The sequence below is a fragment of the Botrytis byssoidea genome (genome assembly GCF_014898295.1).
Source record: "Botrytis byssoidea strain MUCL 94 chromosome Unknown BBYS_030, whole genome shotgun sequence".
Classification (NCBI taxonomy): domain Eukaryota; kingdom Fungi; phylum Ascomycota; class Leotiomycetes; order Helotiales; family Sclerotiniaceae; genus Botrytis; species Botrytis byssoidea.
The window spans coordinates 319,595-345,592 of NW_024065871.1; the positions used below are offsets into that span (position 1 = coordinate 319,595).

General features: G+C 19.7%; 2 protein-coding genes across 2 annotated transcripts; one reads left to right on the forward strand and one right to left on the reverse strand.

The window, feature by feature from the left end:
• Positions 1-23,668: 23,668 nt before the first annotated feature.
• On the reverse strand, positions 23,669-24,289 carry EAE97_010802 (uncharacterized protein; the record flags this gene model as incomplete). Its single annotated transcript, XM_038881317.1, has 3 exons — positions 23,669-24,108; positions 24,160-24,223; positions 24,281-24,289. The coding sequence occupies 3 exons, from the start codon at positions 24,287-24,289 to the stop codon at positions 23,669-23,671; spliced, it is 513 nt and encodes a 170-aa protein (XP_038727935.1).
• A 264-nt stretch (positions 24,290-24,553) lies between these two features.
• On the forward strand, positions 24,554-25,742 carry EAE97_010803 (uncharacterized protein; the record flags this gene model as incomplete). The annotated part of the gene is made up of 3 exons (XM_038881318.1): positions 24,554-24,881; positions 24,944-25,084; positions 25,156-25,742. Exons 1-3 carry the CDS (start codon positions 24,695-24,697, stop codon positions 25,740-25,742), a joined length of 915 nt encoding a protein of 304 aa, XP_038727936.1. The 5' UTR covers positions 24,554-24,694.
• Between the last annotated feature and the right edge of the window lie 256 nt (positions 25,743-25,998).

Consider the following 25,998-nt stretch of genomic DNA (forward strand, 5'->3'; position numbering starts at 1 on the left):
ATGGAAGATATTATTTATTTATTATCAATAGTTATTCTAGTTATATCAATTTGGAATTCCTTTTAAAATATAATAAATTAAAGATTATTATTTTAATTCTTTTTCCTTATTTTATTTTATATATCAATTACAATTATTCGATATTAGAACCTTCAATGTTTTTTTAATAAATTATAATATATTATTAAATAATTTGATATATAATAATAAAGGAATTATTAGTATAACAAAATATATATTTTGAAATATATTTAGAAAAACTTAGAAGCTTATCTATATAAGATATAATATTTTATAATCCTTTGAAAAAACAGATAACGTGGTTTATTAGTGAGCAGATTATATTAGTGAATGGGTTACTTATTTTATATATAAAATTTGTTTATATATAATTGTATACTATTGGTTCGAGTAGGATACGAAAGACGTAGCACTCACGAATTCGTAGATTCTGTATATCTAATTGTATTCTATCTAAAGAGCTAGCTATATAGGAAAGTAATAGGCCTTATATAAATACTACTGAAAAAACTAGTCTTTTTTATATTCACTTAATCCCTTTGATATAATAGTTATTATATTAAAATTATTTCTTTAAAATGAATATTCTTATTCATACATTTGGAACTTTCTTTTATAATTTTTAATATATATAGCTGAAAAAGAAATTTGTAAAGTCATAAAAATCCTTTATTTATTGATTAGAATCCCTAATCTCTTATTAATAAAATCATTCTCTTTTTTAATCCTTTTTTATTTATTTTATTACCTTAATATCAATTTTATTCGTATTAATTAAATCAATAAAAGCTTAATATAGCTTTTCCTTCATTATTACATTAAGTAGATTAATTGGATTATTAATTTATATAACTTTGATAATCTCTTTTCTCTTATAGAATTAATATACTACTATAATATCAATTATTAATTTATTTTTGTTAATTATACCTAGCTTAGTAAGCAAGTTATATAATAACTTTGAATTAATACATAAAATTAATAGAATCTTTTTATTAAGAATAATATTAATTATAAAAGTGATTATTACCCCGATATCGAATTCTTAAACTAATCTATACAATTCTGAAACTAGAACACTATATATAACTTTTTTATATTTAATGAATAATCAATAAATAATATTAATATTATTATATTTATTTATTATAACAATTATATAATTTATTTAAAATGAATAATCTTTATTGTTTATAAAAGAAATATTAGTGAAAATAATGGTTTTGAATAAATTCAAATTCAATAGTATATAATTAAGTTCTTTAATAAAACTTTCTTTTTGCTACTTGATATATTTATTCAATATTATAATATTATTCTTATTGGATTACATTATTTATACTACTATAAACAAATCAAAAGATACTTCAGATTAATATATAGTTATAATATATATTCTATAAGCTTATTATATAATATATTGATTATATATAAAAGCATATTTTCGGATTTTGCTATATATTCCATAAATATCTATAGATTCTATAGAAACAAGTTGTAGATTTTTTATATTGTTTTTGTTAATTAAAATAAATATTATTTTCTTTAAATATAAGAATAATATTATTAAACTTCAATAAATAATTAGGAATTAGTTTCTTTCAATCTTTAATTATAAAACTAGTTTATTTAAATTGTTTATTCTCGATTTATATAAATACACTATCTTTAATAATAAATATATTATCTATTTGAAATCTTATAATATCAAATCCAGTCCCCTTATTATTAATATACAAAAAACAAGGATTATATATAAATTATTATATTTTAAGTTTTTTAAAATAATAAATATAATATATTCTAAATTAATAGTTTTCTATCTTTGGAATATTATATAATAGTTTGATAATAAATAGAACTATACTAATTAGCAAATCCATTTCTTTTAAAATATAAGTATAAAAAATACAATATAGATTCAATATAGATTAAATATATACTTAAATAATATTTCAAATATATATATTTATATTATTCTTTTAAGTATTTATAATTAATAAAACTAAAATATATTACTATAATTATTAAATTATTAATAATCATATCAAAATAATTGTTTTATTAATATTATTATATATTTGAATAACTATTTTTGGTTTATAAAATTCAATATTCATATCTTCATTTTTAATCTTATTAATAAATTATTACTTAAAAATACATATTTTTAAAGAAATATTTAATAATAATATAATCTCGAATATATTCTTGATTATTAATTCATTAATCTTTTTCTTTCTAAATTCTTTATATAGAATTAGATTTTTAAGATTAGTTATAAAATAATCAGGATATTGATTTTATATATAAACTCGAATTTGAAATATAATCACTTTTAAAAAAAATATTGATATAAATATCTAATCGTTTTTAAATAAATCTAAAAAATATTTCTTAGAATTTATAATATATATAATAGATATATCAAAAACAGATAATCTAATTTTATTAGGTTTTAGCAAAATTATCTTATATTTATTATTAAAATAATCTGAAATATAATTGATTTGATTAATTTATTTAATTTGATAATAAAACTTTATTAATATAAATTTGAATCTTATAGATCTATAAGATAAATTGAATATATATATCTTATAGTTTATATTAAATAATAAAAATAATTCTTTTTATTTATTAGAAACTATTTTATTATCTTTTCTTTAAATTAAAATAATATTATTTAATAGTGAATTATAAAATGCAATTATAGAAGAACTATTACATATATTCAAAGCTTTTTATATATATATAGAGCTATAGAGTTTACAGACTTTTATTATAATTTTAGAGATTGTAATAACTTATTATTAAATAATAGATATCAAAGGGCTATTCTCAATAATATAAGGGAATATATTAAAAACAAGTAACATAAATATTAAATCATTAGATTCAATAATATTATTAATAGTTTTTATAGTTATTTGAAGTATAATTATTTTGCTAATATTTAAACTATAAATCTCATTATAAATAATTTTATAAAATCTTTATAATAATATATAAAATCTCTTAATAATATTAATAAAATAATATATTTCTATAAGAATTATTTTTATTTAAATAAATATTAATATAATATATTATTAAAATTCTTTTCTAATGAAATTAATATTAATATTATAAATAATATATTCGGATAATTTGATATATATATTAATCTAATATTTATAGAATTTGTTTTATATATGTTTTATAACTATATTATTTAATTATTAAGTAGTTTGAAAATGTATTATTTTATTAATAATATATAAAATAGAATTGTTTTTGATATAAAATATATTGACAAATATTATATATTTGAATTCAAAATTCTTATTGGATAGAAAGAATTTGAATCTATTAAAAGATTTATTATAAACTTAATAATAATAATAAAACTTAATAAATTATTTAATTATTTTAAAGTCTTTATTATACTCAAAACGCTTAATATTTTATAAAACTTGTAAATAGATAAATAATTGAATTAATAATGAATTCATTATAACTCAATTTCAATAAGATAGTAATTTTTATTATTAATAAAATAATTAATTAAATCTTAAATATTAATATTCTATAATAAAAATATATAATTGAATTATTAATATACAAAATAAATACCTTTAAATATAATAACAATATTATTAAAATTATTATATTTAAATTTTAGTTTATTTGTATTTACTAAATAAAATAAAAATGGAATATTGGCTTTTATTATATCCTATTTTATATTTTTGAATAAAAGTTATATATAGAATAAATCAATCGAAATATTTATTCTAATATTATATTGGATTGTTACTTAACTAATAATAATTTTATTATATTCAATATCCTTAATCTTTTTTTATATTAAATATTAATTATATCCAATAATCGATTTTTGTGCTATATTTGTATTAATTATAATACTAAAGAATTTATTATTATTATATCATTTATTATTTGTAGCAAATACTTTAGTTATCAATATATAAATACTTATAGTATTATTGAGATTAGTTATTATTAAAAAACTATTACAAATATTTATTGATGTTAAAGTAGATACTAGCAATGAACCAACTAGGTGAAATATAGCATAAAAATTTTTCATTGATTCTTCTAAACTAATAAAAACTATATAATTTATATATATATATAGACTTTTTTTAGTATACAATAGATCTAAGAGCTTATTATTATATATTTAATAAAATTCTTTAGTTTATAATTATAATAGAACTTTTTCTTTTTATATTTTATATTCCAAAAAATAATCGTTTACCTTCTAAAACTATTTGAATAGTGTATAGTTGCATTGCGATATGCCTATACCTTTATTGTATTCCCAAAAGAAAATTCCAATATTTTTATATATTATAAATAATTCAATATATAAATAAATAGTCTTTATATATTTCATTACTTTATTAATAAATTATTATATTTTTCTATAAAAAAAGTCTCTTTTTCCCAAAAAATATATTTATTTGAATAATATAACTCTTTTTAATTTTTATTTATTTTATAATAATTATTTCTCAATCTAATAATATAGCATTTATTATATTATATTCGACCATCAACTTAATAAAATTAATTATCCCTATTTGCCTTTATTATTCTAAATATATTACTAATATTTCTTTTAATAATTTTAACTATTTTGATAATAATTCTTATACTCTTTATAACTATTATTATTATTAAAAGAAAGTCTATATTCTAATATTTTACTAATATATCCTTAATATTAATTTTATATATTAAATATATATTTATTAGAATAATATTCTAATAGATAATATAAAGGAAACTATAGATAATATAATTGTGATTCAATAAAAGAAATAATATATAAAGAATATAAAGACTTTTTTATAAAAAAAGGTTAAGTATAGGGATATTTATAAACTTTAATTAATAAAGAAATTGGATTTCTTAATAATAAATAAATTAAATCGATTTAATAATTTAATAAAACATTTTATAAATTCTTATTAATTTATAATCAGTTCTTTTTTATTTAAATATTAGATTTATAAAATTAATCTATTGAGTATATAAAATATTTTATTTTCTTTAGATATTATTATATCAAATTTTATTATAAAACTTATTTCTATAGCTAATTTTAATTATAAAGATAAATTTATAGCTTTTATTATTTACAATTATATAATTCTTATAGATATATTATTATTATTAAATCTAGTTTTTAGATCAATATTTCCTATAATATTCTTATAATTAATTATTTTATTTATAGTTTCTTAATCTAATATACTATATATAACAATTAACTCAAAAGATAACATTTATTATTAATTCATTATTAAAATACTAAATATATTTATTTTTAAGAATTATATAAAATATAAACAATATAGAATCTAATCCCCTAAAAAATCTCTTTTTCCTTTTGAATTTAATAAAAATGAGTTTTATATTAATAAAAATAATAAAAATAATAATAAGGATATTCAGATTCTTTATCAAATCTTAAAAGCTTTATAATATATTATTATCTTTTCTAAATTTTTAAATAATATTTGTAATATTTTATATTTAATATATTATAATATAATTATTGATTTATTATATCTTATTATTTCATTTCTTTTATTTCCCCTTCTTTTATTTGTAAAACTTCTTTAAAAAAAATTTAAATAAAAGATTTTATTATTTGTTTTTAAAGATTTATTTATATTTAGCTATTGAGATTCAAATATTATAAAAGATTCTTTGTTTATTTCAAAAATACTAGATTTAGATTGAAAGATTTATATAAAAGAATTTGATAGTTAAATTAACTTCTCTGGAAAGTCTTAACAAAAGGATAAGGATATTAGCTAATTTTATAAAAAATAATAAAATATTATTATTAAATTGTTAGAAAATCAATTTATTAGTAATATTTCTGAAAAAAAGAAAGAATAGATTAATAAAAATAAGATTGATATATTAATAGATATAAAAAAATAATATAATAATAATATAAGTAATATCTATTTTGGAATTCTTTTTTTTTAATAAATATTTTAAGGGTATAATATCAAAAATCTAATTTTTATTATAAAATTTTATTATTAAATCATTATAATAATAGTTTTATAATATTATATTTATATCAATTATAAATAAACTTTTGTATAAAATAAAGTATTATAAAAAGCTTAATATCAATTCTATTAATCTAGTTTTAATAAGAATTCAGCTAATATTAATTCTAAAACTTATAAATTGAAATTAAAAACTATTAAGAAATATTAGAAAAAAATGATTTATTTAGTAATTATATATAATATATTAGTAAATAAAGGATTATATTCTTATTTTTATTAGAATAAAAGATATTAAAAAAAGAAAAGACTTTAATAGTTATATAGTAATAATAATCCTTAAACAAATATATAATATGATTTTATTATTTTGTAGTATTCTTTTTTCTTTTCTTTGAAATTTGTATTGATAGTTCTTTCTTTTTGTTATATTCTTCTAATACCTATTTTACATTTTTGAGATTGTAAGAGATTTTTTATATATCTTTTATTAACTAATAGTTTTTTTATTAAATTAAATATTGAATATTTTTATTCCTTTTTCTGTATACTATTATTTTTTTCATTTTATATTCAAAATAATTATTTATTTCTTCTAATAATAATAGATTGGCGGTATCTGATTATTTATACTAAGATTTTAATAAAAAAATATAAAAAACATTATGAATTTTATAGATAAATAATAATTTGAGTTTATATATTTGATTATTAGTTTTTATATTTATTATTATAAAAAGATCTATAAATTGATCTGAAAATTTCTTTTTTAATTGAAATTACTTAATATTTCATATATTTAATATTATTTCATATATTTAATATTATTTTATTTCTAATATTATATTATTATAATATTATATCTTTTGCTTTTATTACTTTTTATTTAATAATAATTTATTAGAATTCTTTTAGTTTTTCCCTTTTTTTATTAAAAAAAGCAATTTGTTTATATACCACTAATATTCTCCCTATAATATTAATATCCTTATTAATATTATAAAAGATAGGTTGATATTTATATATTACTTGAAAAAAGATAGTATTTATTATATTATACTATATAATATTATATATAAATTCTATAAGAAATAATAATAATATCTAATTATTTTGCTAGTAATTTATATAATAAATAATATAATAAATCAGATTTTGTTTTTGTTTTTCAATCTATCCATCAATTTATAAATAAAATATTATCAAAACTTTCAATGGATTTATAAATAAAATAAAAAATTATTTCAAAATTTGCTTATGAATTACAATTCTTTATTTGAAATAATATTCTTCAATACCCTAAAATCCTTAAATATATTTTATATTAATTTTTATATAAATTCAGATAATATAATTATTTATTTATAGGAATATATTAAACAAACTTTGTAAACCTATTAATAATTATTAAAACTATATTATAAATATATTTATTTAGTTTTAAAAAAAGCAAATCTATAATGAAATTTATAATTATTTTTTTTCAAAATTTATAAGATATAGGAAAGGTTTGCAATTTGTTATAAAGTTTATATCTTCTTATAGCAATTCATTAATATATCATATAAATCTTAATATAATTCTTAATATCTTTTTTTATTGAAAATCAGAAATACTTTAATTTTAGAATCTTAAGGGTTTTTGTAATATTTTAATATTCATCTATAGAATTATTATAATAAGTTTTCAGGATTTCTGCTTTTAAAACAAAATCTAGTAATATATAGACATTCCCATTATATTTAAAAAGTCTATCAATATCTATCTGCTATAATAAAGTAACTCTAATAGAATGTAATCTTTAATTTAAATATTCTTTATTTTTTATGAATTTATTATTCTATTAAAGGTATAATAAAACATTTTTTATTATCTCTAATATTGATTTATATACTATTTCATTTTCTATTAAAATATAAGTTATTTAATAAGATATTAATTATAAAATATTAAAGACTGTTGTAATTAAATATAATTATAATTATATATCGATTATTTATTATATAATAATATTATTATATAAAAATATTATATATTATAAATAACTCTTGATTATAAATGAAATATTATTATTCCATAGGATTTAGTTTTCTTAAATAGAATATAATAGAATACTATTATTATATAAATAATATCTTTATATTTGTAGAGAATAATTATAATAATATATTATTTAATATAAATATCAATGTATCAATTTCGATTATTATATAAAATAAAAGATTAAAGTATTAAAGGATTAATACTAAAATAAAAGCTTTTTTTAGAATTTCAAAAATCTTTTGAATTTTATTAATTCATTTCAACTTAATTATATTCTCTCCTTTTTTGCTTTTTTTGTTAATATAATTATATTATAAATTATAACTAAATAGGCTCTAATAAAATATTAATAAAAGTTCACAAAACTAAAGAATATTTATATATCCTAGAAATTATTAGATATAAACTATTCCATTATAATTTGAATGTATTCTAATTTTATTATAATTTTTGTAATTAAAATAATAAAATCTAAAAACTTAATTTCACTTATATAAAAAATATATTTCTTTAGTTTTATATAGAATTTATATTCAATAAAATATTCAAAAATCCTTTGAATATTTATTATATATATAATTTTATCCTTTAAATAAATTAGAATATTATTTAAATATATTATATAAATGTTATCCACTAAGCCCACCAATACTTAATTAATATATATCTGAAATATTATTGAAATATTAATAAAACTGAATAGTATTACTTTATATTTGTATTAATTATATTATATACAAAACACCATTTTTCACTTATTTTTTATCTATATATGAATATAATAATATATATCTCTTAAGTCTAGTTTTGTAAAAATAGTATTTTACTGTAATCGATCTAGGAATTTATTAATAAAGAATAATAGAATTCTATCTTTTTTTATAATTTGATTTAATCTATAATAATTGATATATAATTAATAGCCTCCCTTTCTTTTAGATATAAATATAATTAAAATATTTATTAAATTAATTAATCTTTTAATTTATTCTTTTTTCGGATACTCTTTAAGATATTCTTATAATATTAGGGATTCTTTTTTTAATAAAAAGTAAATAGGATTTTAAAAAGAGATTAAATTAGGTTTGAGATTAATATAGTGCTCTATTAAGTAATAATTGGATAAAAGATTATTTTTGTTTTTTAAAAATATTATTTCATATTTTTTAAATTCCTTTAATATAATAAACAATTCTATTACAAATATTATATAATCTTATATTTTTGATTAATAGAATATATTATTATCTAAAAATATTATAAAGATTCAATTATCTTATTTTATTTTTCAATAAAATTCCTTTATTGGAATTATCTCAAAATTATTAAAACTAGAATAATATTAAAAAGATATTGATTTCTAATTAATATTCAGATTTATTACTTATAATTAAAATAAATCTAAAATAGTATTTATCTTTAATAAATTTAATATAATAAAAATAAAATTATAAATATAAATTCTCTTTTTTTCTTTATTATTCTTTATTTCTATAGCAAATTTATAATTTCTATACAAAATAATAACAATATTATTTGTAAATACAAATAAAATATTTTTTTTATTTAATATTTAATTCTATTTCATATATTTGTTTTATTGAATAATATTAGTTTATTCTTCTAAATTAATAAAGTATTAAGAAGCCATTAGCTTTTTATTTATATTGAAAAATATAATAATTATATAAATTACTCTTTCTTCTTTTTATAAATTCAATATCAAAGGAATACTTATTATAATAATTAGATTTAGATATTTTTCGAATAAAAAGTATTAAATATATTATTTGAATAAATAAAATTTCTATGCTTTTCTTTATAATATTTATATATAATAGGATTTTGATATATAATAATGTAATATCCTTTTTACTAATATTTATAACAAACAATATTTTGGATATAATTTATATATAATATTTCAATAAGAGGTTTTTCTGATTTGATTACTAAATCTCTTATTAATTAATTTGATTTTCGATTCTAAAGAATAATATTTATAAATATATTATTTTATATATAAAAATCTTTTAAAGGGAAATCTAATTATAAAAAAGAATAAATATATTTACATATTTATTATAATTCTCTAATATTTTTATTTGGATATAATTTATTAATATTTTCTAACCTATAAATATATTTAATAAGTTCGAAACGAAATTCAGGTTATTAGAGTAATTTGGATATTCTTTAAATCAAATTAAACAAAAAATCTATTAATATTGTTTCTTTCCAAATATTATCCGGCTTCTATTCGATATCTTCTTCAAGGTTTTTCAAATATACTATAAAGATATTTATAATTTTACTCTCCTTTTGTTTTATATATATAATTTTTTAAATTATCTATTACTATTGATTCCTCTTATTTATAATTATATTATATATATATTCTTTAAAATTTTCCTATTTTATTATTTCACTAAACAATTCGTTTTTATATCAATACTCAATTATTAACAATTGCTTTTTAAAGTATTAAATAATATAGTTTATTTTTTTATTTTTATTAAGAAATAATACCCGCTATTATTTCGAAATATAATCTTTATTTAAAAGAAAATTTTTTTAATTTTATTAATATTTTTTTCTTTATATTACTTTAATCTTTATAATTTAAAAGGCTTTCCCTGATTTAATATAATAACCCTAAAAGTTATATATATTATAACTATAGAACTATTATAATTAATTAGAGTAATTATATATAATAAATAATCTATCACTATTTTATAAGCTTCTCTTATAATAAACATTTTTTTTTTCATTTCTTGAAATTATTGAATTAATAGTAGATCCTTATTATTAGAAGATTATTACAATTAAATCATTTATATATCAATATTGATTTCCTTAAGAAATTGGTTGATATCCCTATTCAATTGATTTAGAATTACACTATACGAATTATAACCTTTAAATATTCTTTTTATAAAGATTATATTAATATTAATAGCTTTTCAATAAGTATTAATTAATAAATTACTTTATTAAAGAATGAAAAGAATTGTTAGAATAAATATTAATAATAAATCAATTAGATGAAATATAGTATAAAGATTTTTATTAATTCTTTTAAACTTATGAAAACTATACAATTTATATGTATATACAGGCTCCCTTCGGCACACAATAGGCCTGAGGGCTTATTATCACGTGCCTAATGGAGCCCTTTAGTCTATGACCGTGACAATTGATATAAAGAATATTCTAAATATCTTTCTAAAACTATTTATGTTAATAAAATATTAATTAATAAGATAATTATTATTATTATTATTATTATTATTATTATTATTATTATTATTATTATTATTATTATTATTATTATTATTATTATTATTATTATTATTATTATTATTATTATTATTATTATTATTATTATTATTATTATTATTTCGACTACTTTTTTATTCGATGTTAATAAGAAATTGATTATATTATTTTATAAAGCTTTTATTATTGAGATTGTTGTATTTAATATGATAATTTATTTTGAATTAGGTTTTTTTCTTTTATATATACTTATAGTATCTATAGCTCTTTTTCTTATAATTAGAAAAATAATAATTGTTCTTATTCTTATTAAATAATACAAAAAAGGATTATTTATTAGTAAATTTATTTTAAGATTTTAAAAAAAAGGAGTTTGAAGATTTCAAAGATTTATTATTATAAAAATATCGATTTATAAAAAAAAATTTGATTAATATACTCTATCTTGAAAATGCTTTTTGATAAAAATTAATAGTTTATTTAATTTGATTAATTAGGTTCAAAATGTTTGAATAAGGATTATATATTATAGAATAATATTTTGGAATATTATTATATATAAATAAAATCTTAATATAATATAATTGAGGATTATATATAATTATAGAAATAATATATTAAAGGAAATATAAATCTGTAATTATTATATTAAATACTTTCTAAAAATCTATATTCAGATTCTTTTTGATATAGATTTTGAAAATAATATTATTTTATTTGAAAAATATATTTTATTAATATTTAAATTATTCAAAATTATTAATTATTATTTTATATAAATCTTAATATAAATTAGGGAGATTACTCAAATTCGCTTAATAATATTTTTTGATTATATTTAAAAATATAATTGGGAAGGCTATTATAATTATTTCAAATAATATAAATACTTTATAATAGTATTTTTTTAAATATAAAAATCTTTAAATCAAAAGAATTATTATATTTTTATATCTATTATTATTTTTATAAATCTTTAAAAGATGAATAAAACAATAGCTCTAATTACATCAATTATTATTTTGATTATTCTTATAATTAAAATAATTAGAATAATTATAATTCCTATTATTTCTATTATTATCATTATTTTTATCACTATTATTATCTTTACTATTACTCTAATTATTTTTATTATTAAAATTATTCAAATCATTATTATTATTATTCAATAATCCTATAAAGATATTTATTAGCAAATCTTTACTAAATCCTAATAAAACTATATATGGAATTCGATTATCTCTAAAATTATAAAATAAGAATAATTTTTTATATATATTGAAAGAAATAATTAGATTATTTATAACTTTATTAGATTTCAATAAAATTAAATAACTAATTAGATTATTATCTAGAAGTTTAATAAAAGAATTAAAAAAGAATTTGATTTAAACTTTTATATCAAATTTAATAAAAAGATTAATTTATTTCACAAATATAAAAAATTATATTTTATTAATCTAATACTCTAGGAGTTATTTCTTAATCCAATTATAATATCTTTTATACAAAAATACTTTAATAAAAGTATTTTTAATATTCAAACTGAGATTAATATATATCTTATAACATTATAGAAATCCCTGGAAATTATATAATATTAATTTATTAGCATTCTTGATTTAGAATTATTAAATAGTTTCAAAATTATATATAATTATTTTTCAATAGAATATATTAGTGATTTTTGTTTTTAAATATATAGCAATTTTGAATTAAAAATAGTTATTAATATAATATTTAATTATAAATCGAAATATAAATTTTTTATAGAATTGTTTAATTATAAAGAAATCCTTTAAAAAAAGAATTCTGAAATTCCTTTTTGAATTTTGTTTCTCTTAAATTATCTTTTTCTTTATTTCAAGGAACTTTAGTTTCTAAAAATATGGTTTTATTATAATAAAATTAATAAAACGTATTATTCAATCTTTTATAAAGCTTATAATTATTGCTTTATAATAAATTAATATTAATAATATTATTATAAGCTCCTATGATTATAGATATAAATGAATTAGATTACTCGTTTGATGAATTCATTTGAGATATTATAGTATTGATAATAGAAATAAAAGAATAAAGATAAAAAGGATAAAAAGGTTTTTCGAATAATTCTTAAATAATTTGTGATATTATTAATTAATATTAATTCGAGTAGGATATAGAAGATGTAGTATCTACGAATTCATAGATTCTATTTATCTAATTATATTTTATTTAAAGAGTTAGTTATATAGGAAAATAGTAGGTCTTATATAGGCACTATTGAAAGAGTTAATTTCTTTTGTATTCGCTTAATCCCTTTGATATAGTAGCTATTGTATTGAAGTCATTCCTTTGAAGTGAATATCCTTGTTCACACATATACTTTCTTTATTTATAAATATAATTTTCTAAAAATTTGATATAAAATATTTGAATATAAAATATTTGAATATAAAATATTTGAATATAAAATATTTGAATATAAAATATTTGAATATAAAATATTTGAATATAAAATAATTTTAAAAATCTAATTAGTTTTAAGAAATTTCAATTTATAAAATTATTATTATAAAGATAGTTTTTTTGTAACGAAAATCGTAACAATTTTCTTTCTTTTTTAGAACATAATGAAATTATTTTATGAAAATTAGATTAATAAAAAATCTATATTTTAATAATTTTTTAGGATCTTTATTCATGAAAATAATAATTGATTATTAGAATATTAATATTCTAAAAAGCTTGATTTAAATGGTTATCGAAATGACTCATTCACTAATATAACCTATTCACTGATAAACCACGCTATATATTTTATAAATAAGTCGAATACCCCACTTTCGGGCCACCCCTCTTTTGAGCCACCTCAAAATTTATATTATATAATATTAAAACATTAATTATTCAACAATTATTTAGTATTATAATAAATGCTTGAAGAAATACTTTTATTATTATTATTAAAATATCTCATATCAATTTTGTGATTTCTTGTTTTAATTTGTGTTTTCCTAATATCTTTAATCTTAAAAAACTTCGAATTTGAATTAGTTTTCACTTTATATTTCTTTTTAGAAATAGATTATTCTAATTAATATTTTATTTGTGTCACGGAATTCACGGTCCTGTGCAACAACACGTGATTCAACAAGGCACTCCTTAGAATTGCCTACTCCATGATCACCATATCAACTCTTATCCCATTTCATTTGTGAACCCTAATACCTAATTAGGCGATTCCATCGCCCAATCAAGGTATATAAGGTAGGTATGATCCTTATGATCATACCTCAAGTCAATCTAGTTTATTATCACGATATATACCTATTATATGATCAAAGTGACCAATCGACATAGCTATCCCTCCGTGATAATTTGCTTTATTCAATATTTAGATTATATAAGTTTAAAATTTCTAACATTAAATCCCTTAAAGATTTTTTTAAAAAGCTAATAATATATATAAATATCTATCTCTTTATTTCAAATTATTATATATATATATCTCCTTAAATTACTAGCTTTTTTAGATATTTTAAAAATCAAAATTAATGATTTTTTATTTAATTAATACATAGGATCATTATTAAAGCCTAAGTTCTAATTTATAATCTCTTTATTACTATTCTCAAATAACAATTTGAATATAATAGACTTAACGCGATTTATAGACTATAAATCTAAAGCTTTTCATTTAACATGGTTTAACACCGAGTGCACTATATCACCGAATACATTACTTTTACCTCAATTTATACTTTCTAATTTATATTATTTAATAATGATTGAATCAATTAATTGAAATTATTAAGAATCTAATAATCTAGGATTTATTATATTATTTTGATAAATTCTTGAATTACAATTTAGTTTTCTATACTTATTATAATATTAATTAGAAAATACTTTTTTATTAGGATTTCTTTTATTTTAATATTTATTATATTGAATCTGAATATTAATCTTTTATTAAAATAATATATTAAAAGTCTTTTATTTAGTAGATACTTTTTTTTAATATAATTGAGTTTTTTTTATATATTAATATTTATTTAATATCTTATTTGTTTTTTAAATTATATAAATTTCTATATTCAAAAATATATTCTTATAAACTAATTTCTTTATATCTTTAATTAAAATTAATATAATTTTAAATATAAATATAGAAAAACTTAATTAATAATAGATTATTCAAGATTTAATTAATATTGATTAAAAAAGAGTTTTTATAGAATTCTAAGATATTTAAAAGATTTAAAGATTTAAATCAAAAGAAAAGAAAGTAGATATATAAATTCGAATATTTAATTTAAAAAGTATAGTTTTAGAATTAAATAAAACTAATCTTATTTCTTAAAATCTAGTTCTTATATTTTGATTTGTAATTGATTATTAATATATAGTTTTAAAAACTATAAAGAATTCAATCTTTAAAATATAATCAATATATATTTCAATTATTCTAATTCTATTTTATTATTTATTTATTAAATATAGATTTAATAATCCAATTCATAGGAAATTTGATTTTATTCAATTAGAAAAATATATTTATTCTTAAACTATTAGAAATAAAGATATAGTATCCCCCTTATTATTATTACATATAATTACTATTACTTATTCTCGATTATTCAATTATATTGCTTTTTTTCTACTATTGTATTCAATATTAATTATAATTATTCCGGGGTATATTATACTCATCATAAAATCTATTTTATTAAAATTATAGAAATTATAATTAAGAATATAATATTTCATTTATATATTCGAAATTATATAAAATCAATCTTTAATAAACTTGGGATTTTTATAAAAAATTCTTTAAAAATTATAAATATAATTAAAACATATTTTTAATCTTATATAATATTTTATAAACTAATAAGCTCAAAGCTTTCCAACTTTCTTTACTTCTTATAATTAAAGAATATAATTTATTATATTTTTTATATTATTTATTTTAAATAAAAATCCTTTATTATTTATATCAATTATATATTAAATAAATATCTTCTCTTCTAAATTAATTATTTTATAATTATTTGCTTGAATTTTTATATAAAAGAATAGATTATTTATTTTATAAAAAGTATTATATATATTATATTATATAATTTAATAGTTTTTTGAATACTAATTTTTTTTTTTTTGAATAGCTTTAATAACTAAAAGTATTTAAGCGTCTTTTCTATTCGATTACATAATAAATGATTGATAAATTATATATTGAAATTAAAGAGTACAAATTGAGATAAAAGTGATGTATTCGGTAACATAGTACACTCAGTGTTAAACCATGTTAACTAGTATATTATATTTCATTAAAGTATTTATTTATACTTTTTGATAGTATATAAGAAAATTAATCTTTCTAATTAATTCAGAATTTAATAGAAAAAGCTAATTTATTAAGATAATATCTATATACTCTTTTAAAAAATAAGAATATAAATAAATTAAAAGATTATAGAATATATAATATATATAATAATAGAAATAAAAGATATATATTATATTTAAAGTATTTGTATATAAATTCAATAGTTTTATAATTTCTGTATTCATTTAATATAAGAAGTCTAAGCTTATTTAATAAGAAGGAGGTTATTTAAAGAATAAAGATTCTTTTAAGCTATTTTAGATTAGTATTATTTATAGTCCATTTATTTTCTATAATAATGAATTCCTATTCTATATAGAGTATCAAATCTATTAAAAATTATTATTATTATATTGATTTTTTCTTATAAATAATAAAAGGAATAAGAATTATACTTATAGCTAAAATATATTCTATAAATAATATTCAAGCTTTAAAATTAGATTTTTTTTCTAAATAAAACAATATTTAAAGTTTTTTAAGATTAATCCGTTTAGTTTTTTATTTTTTTGTATACCTGCCTTATTTATATTATATTGATTTTCAAGCTTAATATAACAAATTAAAAGTAAATCCAACTTTAAAAACTAGTTTCTAATAATATTAATAATTATATCTTTAATATATACTAAATCGATCTTAACTTATTTCTTAATTCTAATTTCTAGATTTCTTTAAAGAAAATTCCATATCTACTGTTTTCTAAATATAGAATTATTTTTTTTAATATCAAGAAAGTACTTTCTAATTTTATAAATTTAATAATATATGGAATTAATACCCAAAGATTCTTAAACTAATATTCAACTTATTAATTGTTTCTTTTATATCAAAGCTATTTTTTGTATATTTTGTATATTCTTTTAATAAAATAAATAATCTTTTCTATAGTTTTAAAAAGTAACCCTTGAAATCCCAAAATCCAAAGTAGCTTTCTATATTGAATATTTATTTATTATTATATATAAAGCTATATTAATATTGTTTTCTATATATAACTTAAATATAATATAATTAATAATATATTAAATTTTCAAATTAATTAATAAAAGTATTATAAAGTTATTAAAGAATAAATAAAAGAGGTACCTTCTTGCGGTGAGCTTTTTTGAGGTGGCCTAAAAGAGGAGTGGCCTGAAAGTGAGGTATCCGACTTAGAGGTTTTATAATTGACTATATTATTCCAAAAGTTTTTTTATATTATCTATATTATTCAAAATTTATAAAAATACTTTTGTTATATTATATATATCAAAAACAATATATAGAATGAAATTAGAATTTTATTATATTTCTATTCAAAAAATCACTTTAAAGCTTTTTAAGACTATAATTATATTAGAAATTGAAACTATTATATAAAGATATAGATCTAAAAATTCAAAAAAGATTTTAAAGTTTGAAAAAAGAAAAAAAGTTTATTTAAAATATTTAAATTTTATTAAAAAGAAGAGAAATAATATGTTTTTATAATCACCCTTTATTATTATTAAAACTAAAGTATATCAAAAAAATAAAATATTTAAAAAGGAATAAGAAAAAAAAACTAAGTTTCAAATAAAAACTAAAAAGAAAGTCAAAAAGAAAAGAAAGAAGATTAAAAGAAAAAAAAGGATATTATAAAAAAAATTGATTATTAAATTATATATAATACAAAAAAGGAGATTAAAAATACTTTAAAATTAATAAAATCTTTAATTAAAAAAAATTTAAAAGCTTTTTTTATTATAAATTTAATATTTATAAAAACTACAAAGCTTTTTAATATTATAAAAACTTTTAATTTAAAAAAAAAAAGGAGATTATATTATAATTTACTAAAAAACAAATACTACAAATTTCATTAAAATTCAAAATATAAGAATTTTATTATATTTTTAGATAGTATTATATCTTATTATTTATCAATTAAATTATTAGCTTTTTATTTTATAAATTAGAATTATTATTGATTTTTGAAATGATTCAAAATGAGTGATCGAGATTATGCACATAGCAGGGATATGCACATAGTAGGGATATCGGTTAATTCGACCTATCAGAGACTACCTTCCCAATTTAAACTAGCTCAGTCCAAGGTCTGTAACTGGGAAGTTATGATGATATCATTTTCGAGGAAACAATTCGCAGCCAAAGTTGCTCGCGTGGAATTGAAATTTATTGAGCATGTTTATACAAGTTTCGACGTCTGGTTCACAACGATCCACTTGCATTATTTATCGTCCCGACTTTCACTTCATCGATGGAAATGGTATCTTCACCATCTAGGTCCAGAACTTTACTATGCTTCCTAGAACAATGATGATATGAATGGCAACATACGATGGTACAAATTAGACCCGCTATAATTTGAACACATTGGGGTTGCTAGACGATTGGAAGATTTCAAAGAATTGGCACGTACACTATATCTACCTTCATCGATATTAGGAGCCCGATGTGGAATATAATACAGATTCCAGATCAGCGTAATTACCGAAAGTCCAAAAAAATACTTGCTTTAATAACCCAGAAAAAGAGGTTGGAGAGTCTGCGTACATTCTAAGTTTTGGTTATTGTGAATATTCAAGTAGATAGCAAATGTCACGATGGAAGAATGTGCTGTCAAGAACGAACACAACACCACAAGTACTTGGCATGCTTACTGTGAGTAGTTACGCGCCGGGATTCTACACGAAAAAGCAAGCTAGGAAGTCGCGAAAAGAAACTCCCAAGATACAAACTTGAATGAGGGATGGGAGCAGATCATGTTAATGAATTTAGTAGTTGCGAACCTGTGTGTCAAAAGGTGTCACGGAAGCAAGTCTTTACACAACAGCGCTTCCAGTAGAAGATGTGGTGGACAGAGCAATGTATTTTTGATTGCATCCAGACTAAGATAACTTATTAAGTTTCTCATCAGGAGAATCGATCTCGATTGCCTATTTACAGTTGATCAGTGGGCCCTCAAAATCTCATGATAACTGATGTAGACCTTGCTTGGGTCTCAACCATCATACATTGCATATATAGCCTTTACATCGCTTCGTAGCTATTCTTCCTAGATAGTTGGCCACAATACTAGCCTAGAGTAATATGAGTATTTTTGACGGCAAATCCACCTTCATGATAAGAAGATACAAACCTGCGAAGAACTTATCTGTCTTGGACTTCTGTCATTGCCGATTGTCGATTTCGCAAGTAATAACCGGTAATTTCTATAAAAATCAAAGTATCTTATCCTAAGATTGATGAGATGAAACGGATACGGACTATATCTGTTGGTATCACCTCGGTGGTGATTATAACATCTTCATAATAAATATGCTATATATTCATTGATATTGTATCTAATTTATTCTAAATTCTAGAGGTATGAAAACTATATATAATATATGCATATATTAACATTCACATATATATATTCATTTGTATTATAATATTTAGTAATTCTAGAATAATATTATATACTATATCCTTAAGGGATAATATATTTCTATAATATCAATATCGTAGGTCATGAGTTAGTATATTAGTATATAATATAAATAGAATATAATAATAAATAGACTATTATTAGTCTATTATAGAAAGCTAACTCAGATTAACAACTAAAAAGCAATGAAAACATGTGATATTTATAAATCTATATATCGCTATTCATTTTCTTATTCTATATTTAATAAGAAAAAAGCCCTTATTTAAAATATTTATATAATAATTAAATTAATAGATTTATTAAAATATATATTAATTACATTTTGAAAATTAAATCCTTTATAATTTTTAAAATTATATATAAAGAATCAATTATCTTTTAGAATATAAAATCAGGATTTTAAAGACTAAGTTTAATTCTATTTAATTTTGAAATTATATTTTCGAAATTAGATATTCAAACTTATATATCTACCCCCCTCTTTTTTAATTCAAATTAATAAATCTTTCAAATTCTTTATAATTCAATTAAAAAAATTTTAAATTAATGTTAATTAAATCTTAAATGACTTATTATTATTTAAGTTTTTTTTAATTATATTTGAGATTATGCTAATTTTAATTAAAAGTATAAAGAGATTAGCTTATAAGAATATATTTTTAAATATAGAAATTTATATATTTTAAATAACAAATAAGATATTAAATAAATATTGATATATATGAGAAATCTAATTATATTAAAAAAAGTGTTTATTGAATGGAAGATTTTTAATATATTATTTTAATAAAAAATTGATACTCAGATTTAATATAATAAATATTAAATAAAAAAAGAATTCTAACAAAGAAATATCTTTTAGTTAATATTATAATAAATATAAAAAATAGATTACAATATAAGAATCTATTAAAATAATATAATAGATCCTAAATTATTAGAATCTTTATAGATTCAATTAATTGATTTTGTTATTGTTGAATAATATGATTTTAAATAAATAAATTGAAATGAAAATAACTTATTTATTAATAAAACATGTTAATATAATATGAAATTATAATAACACAAACTATTTAATATTCTTAATTAAAGTATAGAAATAAATAATATATAATCTTCTATAAATCTTATAGATTGTAATATTTAAAAAAAGATAAAAAGAATTTTGATATAATTAGTATATTTCATAATAAATACTTAATCATTTAATTTTTTAATATATTTGATATATATATAATTTTTTTTTAATTTTTTTTTTTGGTTTATAAAATTATGCTTTACAAATAAATATATCCTATGTTTTATTTTAAAGAATATTATATAATTAGATTATATTGTTTTGTAATAAATCTTAATGAGGAAATTGAATGAAAAGTAATATAATTTCTATCATATTAGAGATTTGTAATAAAATTATATTTAGAAAATATATTATAGGAAATATAAAAAATATAATAAATAGAAATAAAAGGAATCGTATAATTGAATAAAACAAATATTTAAATAGATTGAAAATAATTATAATAAATATAGAAATCAATTTTATATAATTAATTATGTTTGAAAATAATTATTGTATAATAATAGATATATTAATATTTATTGTTTTATTTTTATACTCAAATCTTTTAGCATTTATTGTCATATTATATATCTATAATAGAAATAAAATTAAATATTTTCTTCTGATTTCTATATTTTGTTTTTATAATAGATTCTTTTTGAAAAATAATATCAAGTCTCCTAATCTATGACTTCGCTGATTAATATTAATATTACCTTGATAGTGATTATAATATCTTTATAATAAATATATTAACGTAGTTTAACACCGAGTGACCTATATCATCGAGTAACCCACTTCAAAATACACTAATATTAAGCTTTTTCTAATATTTATATTTTAATGACCAAATATTATTTTTATATAAAAATAAAAAATTAAATAATAATAAAAAATTAGTTTTTAAAAATCTAGTTTTTATATAAATATTTCTATTATATTTTTAAAAAAATCAAAATTGTTATGATTTTCATTACAAAAAATTTATTTTAATAATAACTTATATATCAATTTGGATATTCCAAAACGAATTAGATTTTTATAATATTTATATAATTAAATATTCTAATTTCAATTTTTAAAAAGTTCTATTAATAAATAAATAAAGTGTATGATTATGTATAGACGAATTTTGTATATATTTTGAAGTGGGCCATTTGATGATATAGGTCACTCGATGTTAAACTATGTTATATATTTATTGATATTATATTTAATCTATTCTAGATTCTAGAACTATGAAAGCTATATGCAATACGTACGTACACTAGTGAGCTAGCGCTCACGTGCGTATATTCACTCGTATCGCAACAGTATCTTGTATTGAAGCTAAAACTTAGCACTTACGCATATCGATTAGATCGGGTTGGATTTCTAGAAGCAAACATCGTGATCTGATTCTGGAGAAAGCGAAAAGTATCTAGGACTCTCGCAATGTCCATCATAACTTATGTCTAATATATGCTGAGCAAAAAGCTACGATGTAGGGGCTGAGGACAGGTATCAGGCAAGAGATTGTTCACATCTTTCAGATAATTGTATTCAATGGACTAAATTGGCTGAATGGGCAGGGAACTACCTTCACGTGAAAGTCGCATATATGGATCATGACCCTTTTCGCAAACAACGTATGTAAATCTAAGGTTTTGATGTCAAGTATGGTTTCTAAAGGCTTTCTGACGACTCGTAGGACAAAAATTATGCTAACTATGATTAATTCTTGCTATTCTATCATTTGAGTCCGAATCTCAGCCTCTAACTGTCACGAATACCTTCGCATATCATCCTTTCTAGGTGTAATGATTCATTGAACAAATCAATTTGATCTGGAACGTCACCCAACTATGCTCTAGACGCCGTTTTAGCCCTTTAAAGTTTGAACGCTCGAAAAAACTATCGCGATGATCTCCGTTGCAGAGCTAATTGCCGAGGTGAGCAATCATCCACGTGGAGCTTAAGGTCCGAATGGCTCTCAGAATAATGTATCCCCTAGAGTATGAAGAGGCGCAATGAACACTCAAGAATTCCTTGGCTCGGCGAATCCTCGTTGCTTTTCGCTTTTCGCGATGCCAGAAGGGATCGTGTTCGAGTTCAGCTACTAATCTTCCTGTTGAGAAAAGATATGTGCTTTGTCAACAGACAATGTGTGATTGTGTTTTCTGGCTAATTGGTAATCTTCAATTCAGAAGATCGTGATCTTGATCTCCGTAAATATGACCATAAACGTTCATCTCTTTTCGCCGGAATGCATAGAATCAATGCTTTAGTGCTGGTGTAACATGCCCGAACTCTTCCATCAGAGCTCTCATGCAAGACAAAGCTATGCGAGTTTATGAGAGGTTTCGAGCTTTGGGACTATACACAGCTCAAGGCTTCAGCTTGTATGGATAAAAAAATTTAATGTCCGATCTTTCTCAATCCGTAGGATATCTCGGATCGTACATCTCATACCCGTATTGTTCATCATCGGTATCGCTTTCTAAACCACCTTCCTTGACTCCAAGGCTTCCGCCTACTGGGATCTTCTCTTCAATGTCTTCATTCGCGGGTGCATCAGCTCCACCCCCGTCAATTGGGGCAAAAGCACTTTTGAACCCCGATTTCTTGAAACCCCCTTTCTTGAAACCTCCAGCAGTAGCTCCAGTACTTGAGCTTGCTTCTCCACCCAATTTTATTGAGATCAAACCAGACTGCGAGTTTGCTTTCGCTTCTGCCTTTCGAGCTTTGCTAGAGGCCATCGGATCGCGTGTCAATTGTCGCATGTCCTTAAGACGTTGTTTATGAGAGTGGTCGTATGAAGAGAGATGAGCCTCATACTCGTTCATTCGAGCGTACCCCTTGCTGCATAGTTCGCCTGTGCATGTAAGAGAATGTATGGAAGGTGGATGGGGCCATAATAACCTACAATAGAAAGATTTGACAGCCTCGCGAGCACTTTCAGTTTTGGGGGCCGGGTTCGTGAAACCACGCTTGAAGATGACATTAGTACTTTAATCAAACAATCAATTTCACGTGAGATAAATTACTGGAGGCATATTTTGTGACGATCGTGAAGGTTTTGTCGTTTTGTGTTGTGTTGTGTGTGTTGTGCTGTGTTGTGTTGTATATTGTAACCTTTTTCTCTCTTGCACCCAATGTCCGTCAAACACACCTCTTACCTGGGTACGGTACTCGATGTTTGTACGTGATACATTACCACGTGATTTGCTAGGAAAATTAAGGTATGATCCAAGCTTTATAACCTTAAATCTATCCGATCCATACATCTTCAACACATTTCACACTGACTGTCTGACTATCTAATTCTTACCTAGTTACAAACTAATAAGTATCCCGAAACTCTTTTTATAATTCATGTTATCATTTTAATGCCTCTTTGATAAATATCGTTTTCTTGATACTGAGATTTCACACACACTTGCCGCAATACGTTGTAAAATATGGAACAACGGCGAGATTCTATCGCTTCTGACGATACTTTTGTTGATCTTCAACAATTAGATCCTTCACCAATAGAATCCCCACTTGACTGGGATGAAAAGCTACCCGAATTGCCTTCATATACCTCGTTTGGAAGATCCTCAACATTAGGACTTAGTGGTTCCGGTCATGGAGCTGTATATTATCGTGAGTGTTATTGATCGTAAACATGTATCATGGCTACGGACTAATGAAATAATGTGATATAGTCACACGTATACAACGTTACTCGTCGTATGCCTTTTCAGTCTTTAGTGCTTTGCATATCACGAACACCTCCATAATACCCCTCATTACTCGCTCGGTACCTGCTTCCGAAAAGTACTTATTGCTGACTCGCCCATACTATCGTAAGTGCTCCTTTGGCTAAGCCTGTATCACTCATCCTATGCTTCACGCAGCCCCACTAACCCCGCAACAGAATCATTCCCTCTCGAGCAATTACTCGTTGGTCTCCCTCTAGCTGCTCACATTACTTCTGGCTTCGTGTTACGTCTCTATCGCCGCCGTGTAGCTGAAAAACGCTACTCCTCCCATCAACCGACCAGTTCTCTTTCATACTTTTCCTTCTTATCACCAAAGTTCTGGCCTTCAATCTCGTTCACCTCTGTTTCAGGCTATATTCTCGCTCCTCTTGTAGCTTCTCACATGTTCGTCAACCGAGTCATTCCTTTGATACATGAAGGAGGATCATCTGGCGTTGGGTTGGGATACGTTGCGCATGGCTTCGTCAAACATCCTGTGATTTCTTGGGCGACGTATGTAGCTTTAGTAGGATTTGGGGCGGGTCACATGGTTTGGGGCACAGCAAAGTGGTTAGGATCGCTACCTAGAGGAACCGAGAGGGAAAGAAGGAGGAGGTGGTGGAGTCTCAATGGTATTGTTGGTCTTGTGAGCCTTATCTGGTATGCCGGTGGGTTGGGGGTCATCGCACGAGGTGGTGCGGAAACTGGTTGGGTCGGCTCTGGATATGACGCTCTTTATCAAAGAATTCCACTACTGGGATAGAATTGGTGCAAAATGCAATCCGGATTCTCGTAGGATTCTGAATCTCTTAGCAGCACAGCGAGGTGTTTGGTTTTAGCCTTTAAAACAAGATTGCAGGAACGGCAGATGGATGTGGTCCTGATGGATAGACGATTTCATGTCATGTATATACTAACATACCGCTCAGTGTAAGACGATCAAGATGAGATCAATTCAATTGGGTAGAACGGAGTCACTTGAACGATGGCAAGACCCTCAAACGGTCCACGTTTTCCTT